Source organism: Eurytemora carolleeae, unplaced genomic scaffold, assembly GCF_000591075.1.
Source record: "Eurytemora carolleeae unplaced genomic scaffold, Eaff_2.0 scaffold16, whole genome shotgun sequence".
NCBI classification, from domain to species: domain Eukaryota; kingdom Metazoa; phylum Arthropoda; class Copepoda; order Calanoida; family Temoridae; genus Eurytemora; species Eurytemora carolleeae.
Window position 1 is genome coordinate 457,258 of NW_019396244.1, and position 25,975 is coordinate 483,232.

General features: G+C 34.3%; 2 protein-coding genes across 3 annotated transcripts in view; one reads left to right on the top strand and one right to left on the bottom strand.

Moving 5' to 3' along the window:
• The window catches only part of LOC111699210 (uncharacterized), a 31,350-nt gene extending 22,843 nt beyond the window's left edge, over window positions 1-8,507 (top strand). For both annotated transcript variants that reach the window (XM_023469820.1, XM_023469821.1), the window contains exons 9-10: window positions 5,295-5,498; window positions 8,313-8,507. In XM_023469820.1, the coding sequence (XP_023325588.1) occupies window positions 5,295-5,498; window positions 8,313-8,417 (309 nt within the window). In that variant the 3' untranslated portion in view covers window positions 8,418-8,507. The remainder of the gene's footprint in view (window positions 1-5,294; window positions 5,499-8,312) is intronic.
• On the bottom strand, window positions 8,414-23,987 carry LOC111699230 (autophagy-related protein 2 homolog B). The gene is made up of 16 exons (XM_023469843.1): window positions 23,683-23,987; window positions 23,194-23,278; window positions 22,676-22,722; window positions 22,265-22,308; window positions 21,373-21,456; window positions 20,053-20,160; window positions 19,708-19,826; window positions 18,631-18,862; window positions 18,189-18,253; window positions 17,921-18,014; window positions 17,170-17,297; window positions 15,225-15,280; window positions 14,226-14,407; window positions 13,591-13,771; window positions 13,166-13,311; window positions 8,414-12,634 (listed from the first exon to the last, which is right to left on the bottom strand). Exons 1-16 carry the CDS (start codon window positions 23,735-23,737, stop codon window positions 8,501-8,503), a joined length of 5,760 nt encoding a protein of 1,919 aa, XP_023325611.1. The 5' UTR covers window positions 23,738-23,987; the 3' UTR covers window positions 8,414-8,500.
• Between the last annotated feature and the right edge of the window lie 1,988 nt (window positions 23,988-25,975).

The window sequence follows — 25,975 nt, forward strand, 5'->3', positions numbered from 1 at the left end:
GATTTATTTTATTTTTCAATTCAAAACTAAAAGAAGAAAGAGGCTTATATTGAGTTTTATTAGGTTCAAACAAGAACATTTTGTATTTGACAACTTTATTAGAATCCGACTAATCGAACCATGAAAAGGTTTGCGTAGATAGTTAAAAAAAAGGTTCAACCTTCCCTTGATAATANCCCCCCCCAACATTTAGAATCTATTATTGTTGATCCGTGATAAAACCTCTTATATTACCTATCTGTGGAAATAATATTTCCAATCCTGATGGGTTTAAGATTAAGAAAAGGATTAATTCATCATTATACAGGGTGAGTAAAAATAAACAGGGATTATCGATGTTTAAGACAACATTTTTTATTTATTTTATCTGTTCGTATTTTAGGCATAAAGACTAAAATTTTGGAAAACAATAGGGTAAACGTTTTTCAACAATTTTTAAATTTTTTTTTATTTTTTCCAAAAAGAAATTGGTTTCGCGGATTTTTTTATCAAATTTTTTATGCCTAAAATCGAAACAAAAGAAAAATTTTGATAATTTTGTTTAAAACATCGATGATCCCTTTTTTGACTCACCCTGTAGATATTGTAATTAGTTTCAAGATATAGAAACTCACAAACAAAGAAACTTAACACTTACTTATAATTCTTACATCTTTATAGTCTCATGTCATAGACAGGGGCATAGAGGGCAGGGGTAAGGGGGAATCCTTGATTTTTACCCCCCTAGGGCCCCCCCTTCCCCCTAGGTATAAAAAATGCATAGTTGAAATTATACTTTAAATCTTCTTTTGTCCTATTTTTAGATGAACATGATAAAATGAGAAAGAACCCATACTTATTAAGAAATTATGTTCTCCCCAAAAGCACTGAACAGGGAGGCCGGGCTAGCTCATCCCTAGCCCCCTCCCCCCCCCCTTTCACTTTTTTTTCAAAGTTATGTACGCTTCCAGAAAAAAGTATCGTACGCCAATGGTCGTAGATCTTTGATGCTTTAAAGAATGAATTCTGCTTAATAAAAAGATAGCAAAAGTTTAAAATATTAAAAGTTTACACCATCAGGTTGCAAAGATATAGAAATTGGAAAAATCTAAGTTTTGAGAAAATGTTTAGTTCTTTTATTTTATTTTATTTTATTTTATTTTATTTATTTATTAGTTTATATCTGAGAATAAAAAATCTGATGATTTTCCAAGTACATTTTATCCTATTTTCCAAGTACATTTTATTCTATTTTCTTCTTAGAAAATAAAACAAAATGTAATTGTGATGTTCAAATCAAACTAAATTTATTGATGCCTTTCTTTAAATTTCAACAATTCTATTTAAAGTATTTGTTTATAATCAAATCAATTTTAATGAATTTTATAAATCAAAGGAAAATTGAATGAAACATTATAATAAAGATTTCATCAGTACTACACTCCTTATACTTCCCGTTTATTTTCCCAATGATTACTTCTTTGTGCTTTTGAAGAGCCTTCAATCTCTTTGGTGTTTCAAGTTTTTGAAAATTCAAACATAATAATTTCCAGTTAATACACTTTTTAAATTTATTGTCAGAACAGTTTTCTATTTTTCTATATTTTTAGCGTGAATAAGAACTATAAATAAACACTTGACTCCTCCAATATATCTATGTGGGCGCCCCTGATGAATATTATTGACAGTCGACATATTCCGATTCGACCAGAAGAATTTAATAAAAGATTTACAATATTAAAAAATATTTCAAATTAATTGTACATATTTACTTATCAAGCTAAACAACTACAGTGAGAGCCAGAAAACTCTGTAATAAGGAAGACGACTTTTAGATTCAAGTTATAACTATAGTTGTCCAATGAAGATGAGACCCATCGATTCGTTAAACATTTTCCATCTGTGATTTAGCTGCGATTTCCCGAGCTAGCTAGGCAAGGAAGTTGCAGCTGAACCGTAGCTAGAAAATGTCAAACGAATCCGACATTGCTGAAAATTTGCTGTGTAAACTGTCAGGCCCAGTTCATCAAAGACACATAAGTATTTCTTTAATGTCGTATTCCTATTCCAAAATTTTCTGGTTCTCATTGTATCTCAAATTCCTGTACTCGACACATATTATCAATCCTAGATTTCAATTTTTTCATTTATTTTTTTGGTTGTTAAAAAACTACCAGTTTTCTTCAGAGTTAAAGGAAACAGTGATAAGCAAAAGACTAATTTAACTTTAAAGGGACAGACCGGCTATGTAAGGTAGTTAAACTGAGTATGCAGTGTTGTGGACAAATTCTTTAGGATTCATTTGAGATATATATAACGTTTCCACGATGTATACTTACTGAGTTTGAGCGCAAAGTCGACGTTTAAAATCATGAATTTGGGTGGGTACGTTTTCAGAATCGGTTTTTTTTTAATTTATTAAATAACGACGACGAGAATATAGTAAAATTCTATAATAAACTAATCAGATGTTTAGGAATATATATCTCAAAAGAAATTTGTCAATAAATCGAAGTTAGAATTAATAATTTCCGTTTTCATCATTATATTGAATTTCTTATTTTCTATGAATTTGTTCGCAGATTTCTTCAAATTCTCCAAATGTCGTCTTTTTAATAAAAATTCCATTAAATCTTTTTGATTAAAGAGAGATTATAGAAACTAATAATTGAATAAGATTACTTATTTTCGATGATAGGGTTAATTCTTATTTTCTCAAACTGCTCCTAAACAACTAATTAGTTTACTGTAGAATTTTGTTTACATTTTTTGTCGTCGTTATCTAATAATTAAAAAAAAAACAATTTTGAAAACGTATCCACCCAAAAGTACGATTTTGAACGTCGACTTTGCGCTCAAACTCAGGATTTGCAGATCTTTAAAAAGTTTGATATGTCTCAAATGAATCCTAAAGAATTTGTCCACAACACTGCATACTCAGTTTAACTACCTTACATAGCCAGTCTGTCCCTTTAAACCTGTCATATCTGGTCGTCATTAAAGTCGAATCCTTTGCGGAACCCTATTAAATAATTCTGCAACAGTATAATGAAATAACTGTACTTGCAGTATTTCCTCTAGCTTGTTAATTTCTTAAAGAAAGAATTACCTAGAATTGGTAAAATAGCTTCTTTCAGAAATTGCAAAGAAAGTTCATCAGCAAAATTGCTTTCACATAAACTCTTAGAGTTTTAATTTATTAAGATTAACACGTTTTAAGGAGTTAGTCACAGTAATATCCAATACTTCTTAAGACTCCTTTTTATTTTTGTATTCCCCAGAAAGTTACTCTTAGATACATTATACTTATCTCTGTGAATACTCCTAGATACAGAAAACTTATCTCTGTGAATACTCCTAGATACATTAAACTTATCTCTGTGAATACTCCAAGATACATTAAACTTATCTTAGTGAATACTCCTAGAAACATTGAACTTATCTCTGTGAATACTCCTGGATACATTAGACTTATCTCTGTGAATACTCCTAGAAACATTAAACGTATCTCTGAGAATACTCCTGGATACATTAAGCTTATCTCTGTGAATACTCCAAGATACATTAGACTTAACTTTGGGAATACTCCTGGATACATTGGACTTATCTCTGTGAATACTCCTAGAAACATTAGACTTATCTAAGTCAATACTCCTGGATAATTTGGACTTATCTCTGAGAATACTCCTGGATACATTAGACTTATCCCTGTGAATACTCCTGGAAACATTGGAATTATCTGTCTGAAAACTCCTCGATACATTAGACTTATCCCTGTGAATACTCCTAGATAAATCAAACTTAGCTCTGTGAACACTCCTAGAAACATTAAACTTATCTCTGTGAATACTCCTAGATTCATTAAAATTATTTCTGTGAATACTCCAAAATACATTAAACTTATCTCTGTGAATACTCCTAGACACACTAGACTTATCGCTGTGAATACTCCTAGATACATTAGACTTATTTCTGTGAAAACTCCTAGATACATCGGACTTATCTCTGTGAATACTCCTGGATACATTAGACTTATCGCTGTGAATACTCCTAGGTTCAATAAACTTATCTCTGTGGATAATCCTAGATACCTTAGAATTATCGTTGTGAATACTCCTAGATACATTAAACTTATGTATCTCTGTGACTTTTGATATTTGTCTTATCTCTGTGACTGTGAAGTGAATACTCCAAGATACGTTAAACTAATCTCTGTGAATACTCCTAGATACATTAAACGTATCTCTGTGAATATTCTCTGTGACTGTGAAGTGAATACTCCAAGATACATTAAATTTATCTCTGTGAATACTCCAAGATACATTAAACTTATCTCTGTAAATACTCCTAGATACATTAAACTTATCTCTGTAAATACTCCTAGATACATTAAAATTATCTCGGTAAAACTCCAAGATACATTAGACTTATCTCTGTGAATACTCCTAGATACATTATACTTATTGCTGTGAATTCTCCAAGATTTATATTCTTAAATATCATATTAGGCAGAATATGCAGTAGTGTTTTTATATTCACGTATAAGCTATTAAGAACAGTCAGATAGCTTGTGGTATGAAGGTGTTCGTGTTTAAACCTTAAGATACNTAGAAAACCCTGAATATTAATATTAAAAAAAGTTTCTAATGCTAAAGAGGTATTTACTTATTGCATATTACTAGAAAACCCTGAATATTAATATTAAAAAAGGTTTCTAATGCTAAAGAGGTATTTACTTATTGCATATTACTAGAAAACCCAGAATATTAATATTAAAAAAGATTTCTAATGCTAAAGAGGTATTTACTTATTGCATATTACTAGAAAACCCTGAATATTAATATTAAAAAGTTTCTAATGCTAAAGAGGTATTTACTTATTGCATTTACTAGAAAACCCAGAATATTAATATTAAAAAAAGAAAGAAAAGGGGAAAAAGAGTACTTTAATAATTGAATAACTAAATGAATAAAAGAATACATAAAAAGTGAAAGGGTGAAAGGATGCATAAATAAGAATAGAGTAACAAAATGTATATTTTAATAGTAAAAATAGTGTCTTTTACTGAATATCGCAAAACTGGCATTAACAAATCTTGTTTGACATTTGATTGAAAAAAAAGTTTTTAGTTATTTTCTAGTGCATTCAGATAAAATGAAAAGTTGATTCCATTGTCAAGACTCAGTCAACTTGAAAGTGTCGCAATGCCTTGACATCTGATTGAGTTTACCTCAATAACTCATTTTTTTTAAATGTATTATTCATCATCACATAAATAAATTGAACTTCTTCATTTAATTGATATTTATACCTAGGATCCCTGGGTCCGGCACACAAGAAGATCTCCGTCCTGTGACTACGTGATAGAGTCACGTGGCGAGGATTTCATTGCTAAGATCCTCTCCGAGGTGAAACAGCTGGCCTACTCGAGGTCGGGTAGTAACACCAGCCTCAAGGGGAAGCAGGAGGACAATGTACCGGAGTTCACAAAGATGAAGAACGGTCTACTGAATACACAGGTGAAGAGAACATTTTTATTTACGGGATTGTTTCAAGGTTGTTTGATGAGGTTGATAACTCTCGATGCGCTCCAATGTACGGGAAATGTCGTCGCCTAGGCATAGATAGATCAAATCATCAAATTCGTATATGACGTCACTCTCACATCTGTAATCAGTGACGTCAAACATCCTATAAGAGCAACAATAAACCCTTTTAAACGAACTGTAAGTGTAATTTCATAAGACCCACAATGTAAAGATGGCAATGCCAGATACAAAATTCGGAACCCTCGAAAGCTTTGTCTGATCAATTATGAATTAGATATCAATGTTAATAATTTTGAATGCTGATTATTTTCTATCGTGGCTTTTCTACAAAAATGATTACGTGCATTTAAACTATAGAAAGATATGAGATTCATCAGAACTAAATACTTTTAAACCTAAAATAACGAAAATATCAGATAAATGTTTCAAGTGTACCACTGTCTACTTCGGGCAATCGGGCAATGTAATTTTTGCCTGATAAATCTCTAGAAATTACGCTTACAGTACCATTTAACTAAATTATATCTGTTAACTTATGGCACAAAGATATCCCTGTCTTTGTATTTTTACTACATTATTTCACAAGATTGAAATTAGAACTTGAAGGGTTGATTTCAATCACCTTAGATCGGAATTTTGGTGGAGTATCGTTAATTTTAAAAACTTAGTCTTATTATCCAATGCGGGCACTTTAACTTTGATGATAAATGCTTGATCCCTCAATTCAAGATATCCCTGCAGGGTATGATCATCAAGAGATCTCGAAGAGGATCAATGCTTTAACCTAAGATTAACAATTTTAAAGTTACAAATTTTCCGTTTCTGCCCGAAAGACTCAAATGATGGTCTTGTCGTTGAAATTGAATTCTTTTATTACAGTCGTTCTGAGTTCTGATTACATATGTTTTTGCAATTAAGTTTTCTCAGTGAAATTATATGCAACAAACTTTATCGAAATATCAAATTGTACAATTTGTACAAAACTCTGCGCTTTAAAAGATAAAATGTTTAATAAATGTCGACATTTTTTTAACCAGCTTTAAGTTTTGATGGACATTAGGTTTTTTGCGCGTTTCAGGTGTTTCACAAAAATGTGAGATATTAATTAAATTGCAAAATTAAATTCTCGTTAAGTTTGCATTTATTACTTTAATAGATTATGCGATAAAAGAAATTAACCAAGACGATTTTTCAAAAAGAAAAATAGTTTTGATTAAGATCTTTGGTCGTAGTAAAAATGTTGAATAATTTAATAAAAGCAAATATATCTAGCATGCATTTTTATAATATGATTTACATCTCATCTAACATTCTTGAAAAAGCCTAAAATTTGAATATTTAAAAACAGGCCAACAATTCCCATGAGTAGCTGTAAAGCTATTTTTCTAATCTCCAATTTTTTGAGCATTATTACATGTATTTGAGGAATCTAATAAATTCTCTTCTTTTGTGCTAAATTCTAATTTACTCCGGTTACAAACATTCTTCTGTCCCGGGAACATTCCTTGTCAGACATTTCTTATATTAAAACCTTTATAATGCTTTAACAAAAACATTCATTACACCCGCAGACTCGTTATATATATTGATGCATGGATTTTCTGCAAGAAAACAATTTACTAATAATATATACAAATTTACTCACAAAGGACAAGACATCAGAGACGACTGTACGGAATTGATACATTCATTTTCCTTATTTTCACTATTCCCTACACTGTAAACGTCTTTCTTTCTTTTCCAAATCATTAAATAAGCCATTTTGAATAAGTTTAAGTCGCATTTAGTCTCATCCTGTGTGGGTAACCCTGTATATAAAAAACACAATTAAAAAAGTTTTAAAGATTGCATCTCAATACAAAAAAAAAAACTCTATTCAATTAATACCAATGTCTTCTCTTCGTATTGGGGACCCTGGTTGATGACGCACAAACTCCTATTCTTAATTTTTGTTTTTGTCGAAACTAATGATACCCGAGATAAGTATGATCAAAAGAAAGCTCTTGCACTAAATATTAAACGCTGAATATTTGCAAATATCTGCTATTTTCATCCTATCCAGGGGGCGGGCATAACTCTCCTAATTTTGCCTGGCTAGGTTTATACTGTACAGTGAAATTTGTCGAAAAATGTTTCCTTATGACTGAGTTGGTATCAAAGAGTACAGTAGATTTAATCCTAAGTACATCTATTTGTACGGTATTGAGTGGACAGTTAATTATAATATTTTTCAACAATGAGATATTGTAGTGTACATATGGACTTGTTTTCTTTGCTTGAATATTGTAGTCTTCACTTTCAAACAATAACTTTCAAAACTGATCTACGAATTATGATCCCCCCAGGTAGAATTTCTGAGCGGGTCATTGTGTACAGTGGCTGTACAACAAGAAGTCTAAAATTCCAGATGCCCCCTCTATTACTAATATCTCGATGATCCTATCCAATACATCAAACAAGTGTACGTCACTGTATATTGTTTAACCCTGCAAACATTTAGTCTCCAACAAACCAATAGCGAACATAAAGTAGGTAAAGATTCCTGGGAATAAAAGCTTTAAACCAAATATAGTTGAGAAAGATATAATTCAACCTATTCAAAATATGTTTGTTAAACCTTTCAAAAAATTTGTAAAAACTTAGGAAGCTGGATTCAAATCCGGAATAATTTTTCCAATAATCGAATTTAGGATCCGGATCCACCAAAAATAGAAAAGACCCTAGCAACTCACGCTAAATATGTTTAATGTTTATTATAATCTATCTAACACGTGTTTAATTCAGGCCAAGTTACGAGAGACAAGACGTCCATCCTCCTCCGGCTGGAGACTGGATCCGTACAAGGAGAGAAATGTTGGAGGAACCGCGTCAAGAAAGAAGAAAAATTGATGCAAATAAATTCATTGTTATTATTATTATTTATAATGTACTATGTATGTAATTTTTACTCGAGGTACAAAAAATTTGTTTAACTATTGAGTTTTCCATTTTTCTTCTTCTTCTAATCTCTGAGATGGAGATATTTGATTTTTAACACCATCCAGGAGGTTTGAAGTTGCAGCAGCTCCAAGTATAACTGGTCGAACCATAGTACTAGGAACAGCTCGGAGAACCCCTCCCACTACTCCAGCCATTCCTGTCCGTTCATGTGCAGCTTCGGCCAGGGACCTGGCCGTTTCGTCAAACCCCTCCCGGACCAGAGCCATAGCTCCCAACATACCCTCTCTCATATCATGCGGAGCCCCCCGGGCCCTTCTCAAACCTGATCTTCCAATCCGTCTCCTACAGTATTGAGTTGGGTGAGGTAGTTTCCCCTTTACAACACAACCTTCAGGGGACATCACATCAAAGGCAAGTTCAGCGGCAAACTTGACAACATTAAGAATCTTGTTTGTAACTTCAAGGATGGATAATGTAGTGGAATGAGTAAAACTAGTTGTTCCCCTCTGTATACCTCGAACTATCCGACCATCCTTCCTGTACTGTTCTATGGGCATACAGATTAGATCCCGAAGACCAGTCACCATCTGGAGCAGGGCATGCATAGGACCTACTCCGCCAAGTAGGGCGGGTACCTGGGTGCTCCTAATATCTGCCATCCATGCTGTAGCTGCCATGGCGAGTAGTTTATCCAGTCCCAATATACCTTGTTTAAACTCTAGTTGTCGTAATGTTATCTCTGAGCAATTGAGCTGAGCTAACCCTGCCAGTATCCCGGTCAGAGCACCCTGGGTTAAATCAACATACTTTCCTACATAATCGATTCGTATAGGCACAGAGGGCGAGAAAATAAAGGATTTAAAGTATATATTGTTTATAGGATTAGAACCAGGACCAGGAGTGGAGGACTTAGAACTAGGAGTAAAATCCTCCTCCGGTTCCTTGTCCTCCTCATCTTCAAGTTTTGGAGGAGAACTCCGGGCATCCTCAAACACCTCTGTCCCCTCTGGAACCTCCATTTTTATTGCCTGGAGTCCGGAACTAAACTTTATACTTCCGCTTCTATCCCTATCCATAGGATCCAGATCCTTATTCGGTGATAGTTCAGTCGTAGGATCAGGCTCTTGAGGAATAAAAGAATTTACAAAGTCAATTAAGAAGAACAAAGTGTCTTGATCAATGTTAATTCTGAAAGGTTGAAGAGAAACCTTGAGCGAGGTTTCCTCAAGTTGACTGGAAGGATCGGGATGAACGGTTAGAGCTTTAATGCTGAGCATGTGTGCAGAACTTTGTCGAGGTCTGGATTTACTGCTGTGCATATGAAGTAGTTTGTTTATCTCGCTCTCAACCAACCTGTCTCGGATTTCAAGGTTCGGAATAAGTAAAATCTGACGGGATACAGGAGAGTTTCGTTCCTCTGTTCTAAGATATGTTTCATGCTGTGCGGCCATTTTGAAAATTGATAATTCTATGAGAACATCCTGATCCCTGCCGGGGCCTCCAACCGTCTTCAATGACTCAGAAATATGGCGGGCTGAGCTTGATCCAGGCTTCGAGGAGTTTGTGTTTCGTTTCTTCTCGTCAATCATTGACATTCCCATCTTCTGTAACTTAGCCTTGGTACTACACTTCATCTCTTTACTCTCGGAGAGATCATTTCCTCCGAATATTTGCCAAACCAAGGATAGTTTAGTAAGAGCCAGCTTCACCTGAGACAGGGGGAAACCTCGCGGAGGTTTCAGATGATCCATTCCCTCCTGGGGAACAGTAAAATGGTTCTCATCAATTTTTAATCCAGTTAGATCTAGGACGCGTATGGTTGGTTCTCCGGAGCTGGAAACTATCCCACTCCCTTCCTCTTCCTCCAATATACAGAAACTTTCAAGATCGCAGAAATCCTCCGAATCCGACGAGTTTTTTCGTTCTACATAGATAGACTGTGACATTAAGTCAACGGAAGTTGGAGGAAGAATGGGACAATTTTCATCTGGAAAGAAGAAAACCTGAGTTCCACAAGTTGGGCGCGGTTTCTCCGCATCTTCTTTCTCCGGTTTCACGTCTTTTGGACCCATCAGCTCCGCCATAGCATCTTCAAGATCAGGGAGAATGTCTCCAGTCTCCGACTCAATCTGCAACGATTTATCTTCCGATGCAGATTCCGTTACAGACAGAGTCGTCTCTGATTCTGAAAATCCAGAGAATACATTGATTAAGAGCTGGAGTGTATCAGCACACGTCCTTACTCTGACAAGGTTACATTTAGCAGAGACAATGAGAAGTGGATCCGAGGGTTCAGCCAGCTCTGGGTTCTTCTCAGATACTAGCTCTTCAGAATTCTTCTCCGGTTCACAGAGAGAAATAATTATATCAAAATAATCTATATCAGCAACACACAGAGAAGATTGGACGGGATTAATTGAATCATTTGTTACAAACAGACTTGCATCTTCTATTCCTATTTTCACGCTAGCGTCCTTAGTAGTATCCAGCAAACTACAGGTGATCTTAACCTTCCCCAGGCATAGAACTGCCCTCCCAGGCTCCGTAGAAGGAGGGGAGAACTCAACTGCACACTGGGTCAAAAGAAAGTGAAGTTCTGTAAGCACAACGGGGGGAGAATAGCCTAAAACTGGAAACTCGACCACTGTGAAGAAGTTCACAAGAGAATTTATCCAATCCGATCCGTTCCCCGGCTCCCGGACACACATACCTCCTTGTACTATGTTAAAGGCGAGCTGGATAGATTTTAGATTAGTTTTCCGGTCCAGTAGAACCTTCGTGGTCAGGTTGAGAAGTCCAGTATTTGCAGGTTTATGCAACCAGGCTTTGTCACAGTAGGCATTTGTCGTCACCAGAACTTCAAGATTTTCTATCTCCGAGTTAAAGTGAAGTTGAGCAGGGAGAGCATTCTTCTTACATAATCCATACTTTACACAACCCTCCTCACATTTCAGATTAAATATTGCAATCTCCGGATCCTTGTCTAGTCCGGACGCAGATATCAAGGAGAGTCCTATAGCTGAGATATGAAGAATACCAAAGTCTTGACTGTTTAGCTCCGACTCCATGGGAAGACAGATGAGAAGTTGGACCTGGTTGACTGAAAGACTGACCGCGGTATCTGTATGAATCTCAAAGGGTCCGGTTTTCAAATCCTTGGGAAACGCATTCGTATTTTTAATTGGCACTGTCTCCTCATATTTTATCTGATCCTGTTTACGACCGGAGAAACAACTAGAAAACTCGGAACTATCATCTTCCAACGGGTTGAGTAGTTTTTCTCCGAATATATATTGCTTGACGGTTAAATATGAAGGAACCCAAAGCAACATATCGTTTCCTATCCTATTATAGATAACCTCGTATACCCTCTTGTTGGGTAATACAAGACTCACAGCATCTAACTTTATATCAATCAGTAGATTATTACGGAGCAAAGACTGGTTCAGAGCAGACATGATATCCTTGAGCTGGGTTGTAAAGTTGCTCCGGTCGGTTGAACTCTTGCTCCCCGTATCAGGGTCAACCACGAAGTAGGTTTCACTATCTAGGTCTAAACTGTCTTTTTTGACAAACACAGATTTTTGCATTTTATGTTGATCTGAATTAAATTTTCCCTGCAGTTTGAGTGAATCGTCCATACAAATCTTTATCCTGATCTCAACTGCATTATTTCGTTTACTGGGGTCGGAGCTAACCAGTCGTCTAGCCTGGAGAAGAAGAAACTGGTTTACATCCTTACTCTCACGGTATAAAAGCTCAAGGGTTTTAGAAGCAAAGTTAAGCTCCAGAGGAGACCTAGAACCTCCAGCCTGATCTATCCTCATCTCAAATCCTTCCATCTCCAGGGTGTAGAGCTCGGGATGAATTTTCCTAGTCCAAAAGCCGCGGAGAAAATCTGGACCAATCTCTCCCGGACTCCGCATATCAGGTTTAGGAATCAGAAATGTAACTTTTACTTTCGGTATGTTTATCTGCACTTGGAGACACACATCCGTCTCAGGAGTAGGAGTTACTACAGTTCTTATACAATCCGGGTCCATCTCTGCATAGTTGAAGATGAGAAAGGTTCGGTCTACAAACCCTGGATCTATCTCCAGGCTACAAGAATTGAAGTTCAGGGATATACTGGAGACTGGAGAATTATCTCCGGAACTGAAGATATCCTGCAAATTCGTTATTTATGGATTATTGTTCGTCCTGAAGAAAATATATAATTATCATAAATCTCCCTCCCCATAGAAATACAAATTTTTATATCCTAAGGTTAATTGTGGCATAAAAAAAGGGAAAAAAAATATTTGAATTTCTTCAAGTAAAATTAAGGTTTAATGTGCTTAGGACCCGGATCCGCAAGATTTTGGCTCCTGGTTCCTGGATATGCGGACCCCGGATACAAGGGGCAAAATATCAACACAAACCAGTTGGAAATATATTTTTCTGCTCTCAAAACAACAATTCATTAAGATTCAGCATAAAAATTAGAGAAAGAAGAAGAAAAAATGTTGGTAATCTTTCATTTGTTAATAAACTCAGTAAATGTTGGAAGAAATGTTCAGGACCTGGATAGTGGATACAGATTCACGTCAAAATGAAATGGATTCTAAGCACTGGCCCTAGCCATCAAAAGAACTATGAGGATACAAATAAAAAAAAGTTCATGAAAAAATTAATGTTTTCAATAAATAAACGAGTTCCTTGAAAATGAGTTTAAAGTCTGGATTCTTGTTTGGTCTCGGAGAGCCTGCTACCGGAGAACTAAACTCCAGAAGATTGATAATCTCATGTCTGGAACCTTCGGGGGCATCACACTCTATCAAGCATTCAACAACAGACAACTTGCCTAAAATAAATGTATTAATCAAAAAAAAATTTAGTATTTTTTTCCTTTCTTAGTTTGATTCTGTTTACATTAAGATTTTGTTAATTTTTTTTTGAAAATCAATGGTTTCAATTTCCATTTATGTAACCTTTATCTATATGAGAGGTTCNCACATAAATGCGAACTGTGCATTAGTCCCAAACAAGATAAAAGAGAAATACCATTAGGAGGCGTGGCAGTATCAAAGCCCAGAGGGGTATGTCTAGGATCTAGGTTAAATTGGTAGTTAGTCAACCCTACCTACGATTAATTTTGTAATTGCCGCGTAGGACGATGTTAATCCTCCACCAACAGCTGTCCCCTCCTCATACATGAGAGTTAGTGGTGTTCCCACCACCTGGATATGAGAGTCCTGAACCTGACCGGCCAGCTCAGTGTGCCAGATTCCTATTCTTGATCCATCAAACACAGGAGCAGCAATCTTACACAATTGAAAATAAATAATTTGTCAAAAAAAAGGTCTAGAGATGAATGAAAATAGGAATTTAGGGCCGGATGTAATCTGGTCCCGTCTTCTCGTAGTTCTTCTTGACCGGTGCTCCACTTTCTAAAGAAGAGACACCGGAACCTCCCTTAAGAATACTATTTTAGGTTAGGATAGATGAATATTCGAGGGAGGTTGCTCTTTTTCAGATAGAGGGGTGTGGAGGGGGCGGGGGAATTTCAATTTAATTGACAAGAAATAACCCAGAATTCTTCTTCGGCTGTGACTGTTCATAAAAAAGGTGAAAATGTTGATGTCAAATTGAAAATTCCAGACCAGAGTGAATGCGTTGCTAATGATAAACAAAATACCCAACATGCGTTTTTTTTTCATTGCAAATTGTAAACTAAATATGTTCGTTTTAATAAATTCAAATGATTATTTTCTATTCCTGAGTGTTGAAGAACCTGTTAGATGATTTCCGCATTAGATCTAGAGCACGAGGTTTAGTACCTTCTCCGCCAAACTTGAGAATACCAGGATCCTTCTCCTGATAGAATACGATATTCAAAAAATATTCAAACTCAGATGATTTCAAGAAATAAAATTTTTGGATTTTCTCAATGACGTTGACTAAAGTTCATACCTGTCCCCATAAAAGTTATTATTTGGTTCTTTATCGGCTAAAACACCCCCCAATGCACCGAGTGAGATTTGGAGGACAAAATTTGTATCATTATAGGTAAATTTTAAGAGTTACGAGGACATGATTTGTATAATTATTGGTAAATTTTTAGAGTTAGAGGACATGATTGTATCATTATTGGTAAATTTTTAGAGTTACAGGACATGATTTGTATCATTATTGGTAGATTTTTAGAGTTTGAGGACATGATTTGTATCATTATTAGTAAATTTTTAGAGTTAGAGGACATGATTTGTATCATTATTGGTAAATTTTTAGAGTTAGAGGACATGATTTGTATCATTATTGGTTAATTTTTAGAGTTAGAGGACATGATTTGTATCATTGTTGGTAAATTTGTAGAGTTAGAGGACATGATTTGTATCATTATTGGTAACATTTTAGAGTTAGAGGACATGATTTGTATTATTATTGATACATTTTTAGAGGTAGAGTACGTGATTTGTATCGTTTCTTTTTTTGGAAAATTGATTGCTTAGAACACTTTGAATTGTATCTTTCAAAAGTTAATGAGATTAAAAAGATATATCTATTTTATCAAAAGATAATATGTATAAGATAAGAATTAATTTAAAGATTTTCCTCCTCCAAATGGATTATCCTGGATGAAAGTTGAAACTTAGCTTGAAAACAATACATTAATAAGGGGAACATATCATTTTGATTAATCAAGTTTCTTAAAAAATTCAAAATATTAGAATATAACTTACTCTGAAGGTTTCTGAAGAGGTTTAAACTCTCTACTTGCATCCATATCTCCTCCCCAACCCAGGTTTAGACCTGCTACTGGAGGTTTAAATCTAGTTAAATACATATTATTAGAGTTTAAACCTGTTACCTGAGGTTTAAATCTAGTTAAATATATAATATTAGAGTTTTAACCTGCTACTGGAGGTTTAAATCTAGTAAAATATATAATATTAGAGTTTAAACCTGCTACTGGAGGTTTAAATCTAGTTAAATATATAATATTAGAGTTTAAACCTGCTACTGGAGGTTTAAATCTAGTTAAAATATAATATTAGAGTTTAAACCTGCTACTGGAGGTTTAAATCTAGTTAAATATATAATATTAGAGTTTAAACCTGCTAATGGAGGTTTAAATCTAGTTAATATATAATATTAGAGTTTAAACCTGCTACACATAAACCTTCCCTGGGGTCCCTAGATGTCCCACAAAAAATTTGGGCCCGATCGGTTCAGCCGTTTTGACGTTTATTGGATACAAACAGACAAACAGACAGACAAACAGACAAACAGACAGACAAACAGACAAACAGACAAGCCAAATTTATATATAGATTAGAAATTAAACCTGCTACTGGAGGTTTAAATCTAGTTAAATATAAAATATTAGAAATTAAACCTGCTACTGGAGGTTTAAATCAGGTTAAATATAAAATATTAGAAATTAAACCTGCTACTGGAGGTTAAAATCTAGTTAAATATAAAATATTAGAAATTAAACCTGCTACTGGAGGTTTTAATCTAGTTAAATATATAATATTAGGATCTAAGCCTGCTTCCGGAGGTTAAATCTAGTTAAATATAAAATATTAGAATTTAAACCTGCTACTGGAGATTTACATCTAGTTAAATATATAATATTAGAATTTGAACATGCTACTGGAGGTTTAAATCTAGGTAAATATAAAATATTCGAATTTAAACCTGCTACTGGAGGTTTAAATCTAGTTAAATATATAATATTAGAATTTGAACATGCTACTGGAGGTTTAAATCTAGGTAAATATAAAATATTCGAATTTAAACCTGCTACTGGAGGTTTAAATCTAGTTAAATACATAATATTAAAATTTAAACCTGCTACTGGAGGTTTAAATCTAGTCAAATGTATAATATTAGAATTTAAACCTGCTATTGGAGGTTTAAATCTAGTTAAATAAATAATATTAGAGTTTAACCCTGCAACTGGAGGTTTAAATCTAATTAAATATATAATATTAGAGTTTAAACCTGCCACTGGAGGTTTGAATCTAGTCAAATATATAATATTAGAGTCTAAACCTGCTATTGGAGGTTTAAATCTAGTCAAATATATAATATTAGAGTTTAAACCTGCTACTGGAACTTTAAATCTAGTCAAATATATAATATTAGAGTTTAAACCTGCTACTGGAGGTTTAAATCTAGTTAAATGTATAATATCAGAATTTGCAGAACTGAAACTTAAAAGAACCATATTTCTCTCTTTTCCTTCTTGGTTCTTCTTTTCTTATATTGGAAAACTTTATCGCCAGTCACAAAGTTGTTTCACGCCTAATTAACCATGTTGGCGGAATATATATATATGCATTGGTTATAATATGGTTGAATATAATGATGTTGATTTATTTAATGATAATGAAGATATTGATGATGATGATGATAAGGATAATAATAATAATGATTATGCCAATGGTAATGATTGTGATGATGTTATTGATAATGATGGATCATTGAATTAAAAAAAATATACACACCTACTTGGAACTTTTTTCTCCGTTTTTGATACTTCCGATACCAAAAATTTATTTATTTTATTCTTTAGATCGTTTATAGAATAGAAGAAATTTTTTAAAAATTAAAATATATATTTACTTTATATCCCATAATGATAAAACTACCTTGAGTAAAATTTTCCTATTTTCTTATTCTGAGTTAGGTTAGCAGAGAAATAACGTTGTACCTGAGATTCTCCTGGAGCATTCCTTCTAGTCCTTGGACCAGCTGCTTCTGGTGTTTAGAGAGTACTGGAGCAGGACCAGGCTTCACAGGAACAGTTATTGCAGAGATTATCTCGGTTATTATGTGAACCTTAACAGGAATTATTATAATTATTGAAAATGTCACTTTTTTGGACGAAGTGATAGAAATTAGAAGAAAATTTCATTTCATGATTTAAAGAAAATTAACTTTGAATAAAACTAAAAACAGAGAGGGAGGAGGTTTGGGACTGGGGAAGGGACTGTAGACGTAATTTCTTACAGTGTGACATGACCGATTCACAACGGTATCCTAAAAATCGTTGAGATGATAATCATAATCTCATGAAAAAAATGATAAATTTCAATTCAGGAATCTCTTAAAAGTAACTTGCGCATTTCTGCACAAGGCACTATGATAAGATATTGTCAGAATTAAATACTATAAAAACGACGATATCTTCCACATAAATGCGAACTGTGCATTAGTCCCAAACAAGTCAAGTCAAGTCAAGTCAAGTCAAGTCAAGTCAAGTCAAGTCAAGTCAAGTCAAGTCAAGTCAAGTCAAGTCAAGTCAAGTCAAGTCAAGTCAAATCAAGTTTAAATCTGAAAGGGAACACAAAGTGGAACCCCAAGACTACCTTCAGGGCCCTATGTAGGCACCACCTTGTAGATAACGACCTGGTGTCCAAGTCGGAAAAGAGCATTAAAAACTAAATTTATTTTTTTCCCACCTGGTGTGGGAAGACATGAAGTTTAAAAGTTCCAAGACTCATCTCAACTTCTCCAACTGCTCGGGGTAATCCATACTGATTCAACTCAGTAAACCTTAATAATATTCTCATTATCATTTGTCTTAGATTTTTCCCTTTACAGAAGATAGATAAATTTATTTTCCCAAATTCAAAGAAAATATCTAAGACTTTATGTCCTCCCCTTAACATACTAAAAACAGGAGTGTGTCAGAGAAGGGGGGGGATTTGATTTCTGATAAAACCGAACCTGAGAATAAGCTCCTGGTTGCCTGTCAAGCTAGCGAGCTGGAGTGGAGGATCAGGTTCAGTATCCTGGAATTAAATTTTTTTGAAACAAAATATGTATATTTAAAATCAAATCCAAGATTCTCGTTACGAAAAGATTTAACACAAACATGTGCTTTGAAAAAAATCAAATTATAAAATAAAGAAAATGAAATAAATGACTTAGCGCAATACACAATGAATCATAATCATGAATTATAAAAGATTTATTACGTCGCATTTAACCATTGGGATGTTATGTTGCACACGTAAGTCCATAAACTCTACCACAAATGTTATCTTAGTCCATTTAATTTCCACAAAGTGAAGTCTTACATCGGACAAAAAGTCCTTATATAAACCCCCTGAACCAGGTATTAAATTCTACCGTTCTCAACAATAATCTTTTAGTGTTAAGAATTTACCTCTTCGTAAACAGACTCTTCAAAGTTTTGACTTTTTAAGAGGTTTCTTGACCCAAGCTTGAACTCGTCAGTGTAGAGGACAACGTCCTCGAAGTATATCTTGCTCAGGGTCGAGGTCGAGAATGTGTCTTCCTCCTGGAAACCAAACCATCGTCCAAGGATTTTTGTTGTTGTTAAAGTAAGATGTTTACGGTTTACGTTGAGTGACACTTTCTTTACGGAACTACTGATTCTTTACGAAAATACAGGTTTCTTTACGGAACTACCAATTCTTTACGGAACTACCGATTCTTTACGGAACTACAGTTTCTTTACGGAACTACAGTTTCTTTACGGAACTACAGTTTCTTTACGGAACTACAGTTTCTTTACGGAACTACAGTTTCTTTACGGAACTATAGTTTCTTTACGGAACTACGTTTTCTTTACGCAACTACGTTTTCTTTACGGAACTACAGTTTCTTTATGGAACTAAAGTCTCTTTACGGTAATGGAATTTTTACGGAACTTCAGCTTCTTTACGGAACTACAGTTTCTTTACGGAACTACAGTTTGTATACGGAACTGCAGTTTCTTTACGGAACTACAGATTCTTTACGGAACTGCAGTTTCTTTACGGAACTACAGTTTCTTTACGGTATTACAATTTTTTTCGGAACTTCAGCTTCTTTACGGAACTACAGTTTCTTTACGGAACTACAGTTTCTTTACGGAACTACAGTTTCTTTAAAGTTTACATAATTTCAAGTGACCCTCTGTATACAGATTGTAATGTCCGATTCAGAAGAGTACCCATTAAAGATTGGTCTGATTAAAAATACATGAACTATCCGTTCCCATTTTAAATTTGATCATTTCAATTGTGGTTTCTCAATTTAAGTGGATTGCGTATTTATGCTTAAATAAACAATGGAGTTTATTGTCAGAATAAAACACTAGCTAGAAAAACAACAATGTCTTCTATATAATTAATATAAAAGGGTACCTTTCTAAATCGGACATTTTGTTATTTTTTTTTACTAAGGTCTCCTAGAATTACAACACCAGTCCCTTTAAATGCTGCAACAAAACATACACCCTGAATATACCTGAACTCTCATGATGACAGAATCTATAGCCTGCGCTAGAAGTTCGACCCCAGCCACCATATCTTCTTCAGATTGACTTTTCCTACTTTTTCCAGGACTCGACTCAACCTGGATTGCAATACAGCTTCCAAGAGTTTTTATTTGGATTAAAACAATCAAATAAAATTTTTACCAAAAAGAACCAATAACAAAGCCACTTTAAAGAAAACACGAAACGAAACAAAATCAGAATTTTAGGGAAGTCCTATTTTAAAACTTAAATTCAGACATGACAATACTAAGTTTTCGATGGATGAAAAAAAAGTTTTTTACTATTTAAACAAAATATACTTACATCCCCTTGTTTAATACAATCCTCAGCAACACTGAAGGAAGAAAAGCTCTCACACATTGACATGAATATTGATGCTGAGATCTGAGCAGGGTTCGCTCTCTTCTTCACCTAAACAGTTCAAGTTTAGATCAATCAATGAATTGATCAATCCACTTATCAATCAATTAATAACCAACTAAATCAACCAATCGATAATTATTAAACTGATAAATCAATTAATTAATCTAAAAATTGTTTATTTTACTACTCTATTAACCAGTTGTTTATTTTAAAGAGAGAAGGAGGCATCGGTAAACAACAATTAATATTTAACTTTTAAATTTGATTTGGACTTCCTCCTCCTAGAACTGCAGTTTCTGTTTAATTATGTAAATCCAGGCGCCAGGCCCGGTACAAACCATAATTCAAAGTAAACAATGACTATTTGAAGTATTAATTATTCATAAGCAAGTCTCAAGAAGTTTCCTAAACACTGTTGTCCTAAAACCCAAACCATTCGTACAGAGAATAGAGGATCATACAATTGGAGGTGTAAACTTGTAAAAGGCGAAACTATTACAAAATCCTCATTATCTGGGCTTTTATATAAAGAGATCAGAGCTGGGAACTTTTGAGTTGAAGGGATACTCATAATCTTGATTGATAATTATCCAATATGGACACTTGTAAACCGCTCTTTTACTTTCTTTTTTTTCTCGCTGCCAGTTTACAATTACAACAGAATGAGAGTTCACTCATTAAATGACGCGGAAATTTCAATTTTACCGGCTTCTCTGATTGGCTGTTCTAGTTTTATCTAACCACACTCGATTGGTTGATGAAACAAGCTTAAGATTTAGTTAATCTTAAAATTAACAAAAAGAGAAGATTGAGCATTGATCTCGATATCCACAATTCTATAGTTTTTAGCTCTGAAAATCAATTTCTAATCAAACGTTAAGGATTTGAGTTAAAGTAGAGACAGTAAGTTATAATATTTCAGTCAAACCTAAAGGAAAAATAAGATTATGTGACGTTAACAAACTGCGCGTAAGGGACTGTTCACAAGTTTAAAGTGACCTCCCATGTAGAGATGGTCATGACCAATACAAAACTGTGCCTTTCAAAAATCATAGAAGTTTTCCCTGTGTTTTGTTCTTAAGATTATTTTCAAATGTGGTAATCTATAAAAAAAAACATACGAATTTACAAAACAAGAGAGAACTAAGAATTCAACACTTTTTCCAGATAGAAACACGATATCTATCTCTTACAACCCTTTAATTAAGGAGTCACATGAAAGTAGGTCAACTGTCCCTTTAAGCCTGGGCACACACTTACCTGTAGAGTAATGGTTAGTCCATCTATAGAGAAGAAACAGCTCTCCGTTAGTAGATTAGACCAAGGTATAGTTACAGATAGATCCTGGAGTATATATAGGGAAGGGAAAAGGGGCAAAAGGAAAGAGAAAAGGGGCAAGAAGGAAGGTCAAAGGGGGAAGGGAAGAGAAAAGGGGGAAGAGAGAAGGGAAAAATGGGAAGAGAAAAGGGAAAATGAGTAAAAGGGAAAAGAAAAAGGAAACGAGGGAAGGGAAAAGGGGCAAAAGGGAAGAGAAAGGGGAAAGAAGAAAGGCCAAAGGGGGAAGGGAAGGGAAAAGGGGAAAGAATAAAGGCCAAAGGGGGAAGGGAAGGGAAAAGGGGAAAGAAGGAAGGGAAATAACAAAAAAAATACAATTTAAAAAACAGTATCAGAAATGCCTAAAAATAACTCAGGGGGACCCTGAAGTTAACCTTTTTAGGGCACCAAAAATATGAGTCTCACAACTATATGATGCATGTATAGTTACCTATATATGCAATATATATATAGTTAGAGATAGGTCACGGAGTATATATATAGTTAGAGATAGGTCATGGAGTATAAATAGTTACAGATAGATCCTGAACTATATATATATAGTTACAGATAGACCCTGGAGTATATATAGTTACAAATATGTCCTGGAGTATATATAAAGATAGGTTCTGGAGTATATTTAGTTACAGATAGGTCCTGGAGTATATATAGTTAAAGATAGGTCCTAGAGTATATATAGTTAAAGATAGGTCCTGGAGTACATAGTTAAAGATAGGTCCTGGAGTATATATAGATAAAGATAGGTTCTGGAGTATGTATAGTTAAAGATAGGTCCTCCAGAGAATATATTTATACATAATAAAATGTTGTTATAAACCTGTATATATCCATCCACAAATTCAACTGGAAGATCTGCATCGTCTAAAACAAAACTTAAGAAGAAAACAAGAAAAAAAACTAATTAATTTATTTTGTAATGAAATTATTTGGAAATATTACGCTTCGCGCCCATTTTCTTGTACGACTTTTAATTGTTGCTAAATCTGTCAGCATTTCTCATCGATAAAACGATAACACAGGTTTATAAAGGATTTACATTTATTTTGTGGATTTCCAAAAATTAAGAAATTAAATTTTTTTGAGACAACTTTTTGTAATTCTGAGCATGCATAAACCTTTTTTGGGTTCATATGAGGTTCAACAAAAACTTGGTTCGGGTCAGCTGAGCCGTTAGGGCGTTTATTGGATACAAACAGACAAAGAAACAAAAAGACAAAAAAAATATTACCTATCATAGAATTGATTGTCCTAATATTGAGCGCCACATTACTTAAACTAAACCAACCATTTTCACTCATAATCAAAAGGAAATAATGTTTTATTTTTAAAATAACAAAATAAATAAAAATTGTACCGTCGTGAGAAGCTTTACAGGAGGGATTTGGCAGACAATGATTTCCAGATGTGGCAAAATTTAAGCCCCCGACCCCCCCTAGAATTGTTTTGTAAATGCCCCTGACTAGGATAGTAGGTAGTGATCGTCAAAAATAACGGCACGTTTTGGTTGGATTAAGATTTGTTAAATCAAATAGAAAAATATCTATAATTAGTCAAGATAATTAAATTTTAATGAAAAATATAAGGTATTGCTCTTGAATAAGAGAAGTAATATGAAAAATATAAGGTATTGAAATAATATTTGCTTGAAATTTAGATATTATAATTTAATTTTAAGAGATTGATTGAGTCGTGATAAGAAAGGAAATAATGTACTCCATGATAGGGATAATGAAATGGTTTATGTCCCTGATAGCCCCATCCACAGAGAGCTGATCCATAGAAATAGTCTCGTCCAGAAAGGTTCCGAGGTATCGGTTTATCAGATACCGACCTAAATATAAATTAAATTTATCAGGATGCATATAGATCTTCAAACTTATGAGTTGGACGAAAAGACGCATTGCTAATTTACGAGACGTTTTAATTAATATACAGTCTAAAGAGCGGCCCATATCATATTGGATATCTCAAAGCTTCAATGCCAAAATATGCACATAATTCTCGAAAGGCTGGTATCTTCTGCAAAAACATTTTATGTTACCTCACACATTATATTAAAAATAATTTATTTAAAAAAAAATTCTGATTATATTCCTTTAAATCTAAATTTAGAGCTAAAATCGGTCTAATATGATGTGGGACAACCTATAGTTAAAAAATACGGTATATTCCTAGAGAACGATTTTTGGAAAGGACAGACCCAAAAATACAATTAATGAGTTTAACTAATGTTACCTGCACGTTTTTTAAATGCATCTGAGAAGCTATTGTACCACGAAGACCAGGCCATTTTGAAACTTCTTTTTTATGTTTTTAAATAATTCCAACCAAGTCTTTTAAACTTTCTTTAGTCCGTGATTTCATATTCTATGAAAGTAAGACTCCTGGCTGAGATAACATCACTTTATAAATTCCAAAAATTAAAAAACATTAAATACGATTGTATATCTTGTATATCTTGTATATCACAAGCTTTGATTTTTTTAGCAGCGTAATTCCTTCCTTTGTCAGTCTTTCCTTCCAGCAAAACAATATCAGCTGATTTACTGCGCATGCCGAGGTTGCGTGATATTTACTATTTCAGGCTCGTTGTTTTGAGGTAGCGGCCAAACTTTGATACTCGCAAATGCCGCAATGAATTAAAAGAAGATCGATCTTAATATATATATTTTAGGGTTAGCAACTTACTGGGCCGCGCGCTGCAAACAGGACAAGATAGGGGCCGAGCGACGCGGCTAGAACTGGGTTGCTCTCTGTCTTTTAGATCATTGCGGCATTCACGAGTAACAGAGTTTGGCTGTTTCCTTTCTTTGACGCATTTTTGTAACCTTCAATTTACGCGTAATAATAACAATGTCCATTCTTAATTCCCGTCATCGTTTGAAAAATTTGCACAAGAAAAGTTCCGTTTATATTGTAAAAGTCGTCATTCGAATTTGAAACCCAGTAGCGTAAATAAGGGGGGTTATTGGGTTTACTTACCCCCCCCTAAAATCCTTGGGGTAATTCCCCCCCCCCCCTAGAATCTTAGGGGTAAATACCCCCACCCCCTAGAATCTTTGGGACTCAAACATCCCAGTTTAGTAACTTGATCTCCATTCTCCATGTCCATGATTACCATTAAAAGGAAAAATGTAAAAAAAATTTTGGCGCTTCGCACAAATAATCTTACTCAATCAACTTAAAAAAAGTAACATAAATAAATTTTACCCAAAAATCGAGTTTTTTAATGCAGTAGCGTACTTCCACTATATGTCAAATTAAGTATAAAGCTCTTCCGGGGGGGAATAAAATGTTAAAAGATCAAGATTATTAAGAATAAAATTGTAAAAAGTAAGATATTTCCCTTTTAATATAGTGAAATTAACATACATACCTAGTACATTGACAAGAAAAAAAACATTCTATCTGTGCGGTAGAATAATATTCTCCTAGGAATATATTTCAAGAATGTTTACGAACATATTTCATACCCAGCTAGCAAAATAATTCCGATTTCGGTTATACCGCCTCGTATATACGACAGGCTTCGCCAGAGTTGGGCGGAGCTCCGATCATCATGTCCGATGTAGGTCCTGGCGGTATAAAAGGTTGGATTAACAACAAGCTTCTTGGTTGGATTAACATAACACGGGATAGATTCACATGGGTGTTTAATGTTGAAGAGTTTTAGAGTAACTGAATCTCATGAGTGTACTGCTGCTGCGCGGGTTGATAAAAAATTAACGGTTCAAATGTTTGATTTAGTTACTTTGATCTCCTCTTTAGTATATACGACAGCGAAAACATGGATTATATACTACGGCGGTATATAGATCACTTCACCGTCGCACCTACGACAAAGGAACTACAGCGGGGATATATGGAGTATATACTATGGAGGTGCATAATTGCTCCGCCCTCGCACCTACGACAGAGGAGATATTTAAGAAATATGGAGTATATACTATGGAGGTACGTAATAACTCCGCCCTCGCACCTTCGACAGAGTATCTATGGCGGAGATATATGGAGTATATACTATGGTGGTACTTAATTACTTCGCCATCGCACCTACGACAAAGGAGATATATTAGAAATATGGAGTATATACTATGGAGGTACTTAATTACTCCGCCCTCGCACCTTCGACAGAGTATCTACGGCGGAGATATATATAGAGTATATACTATGGTGGTACATAATTACGTCGCCATCGCACCTACGAAAGAGGAGGTATAGCGGAAATCTGGAGTATATACTATGTAATTTCTTCGCCATAGCACTTACTATGGAGGTGACATGGAGTACATACTATGGAGGTATAGAAACCTCTCCGCTATCGCACATACCACATGGCGGAGACCAAAATACGGCGGAGATCGAATGTTAGCTGGGTATATATTATATTTGTAATATTTTTTAAATATATCTTGTTTATCAAATCAAAGAGTTTTCACAATTTATATTACAATTGTCGTCGTAAATGGACAAATAAAAGTAGAAAAGTTGGTTAACGATAAATGCTTTGATTATTTAATGCATTTCC

What these genes read in the sequence shown, in the direction of transcription:
- LOC111699230 (XM_023469843.1), bottom strand. Translation starts at nt 23,737, where the DNA reads ATGGCCTGGTCTTCGTGGTACAATAGCTTCTCAGATGCATTTAAAAAA. An exon ending in GACTAACCATTACTCTACAG is followed by an intron (nt 20,161 to 21,372) that starts GTAAGTGTGTGC and finishes TGAACTGTTTAG; the next exon opens with GTGAAGAAGAGAGCGAACCC. An exon ending in ACTTTAAACTCATTTTCAAG is followed by an intron (nt 12,635 to 13,165) that starts GAACTCGTTTAT and finishes ACGAATTTGCAG; the next exon opens with GATATCTTCAGTTCCGGAGA.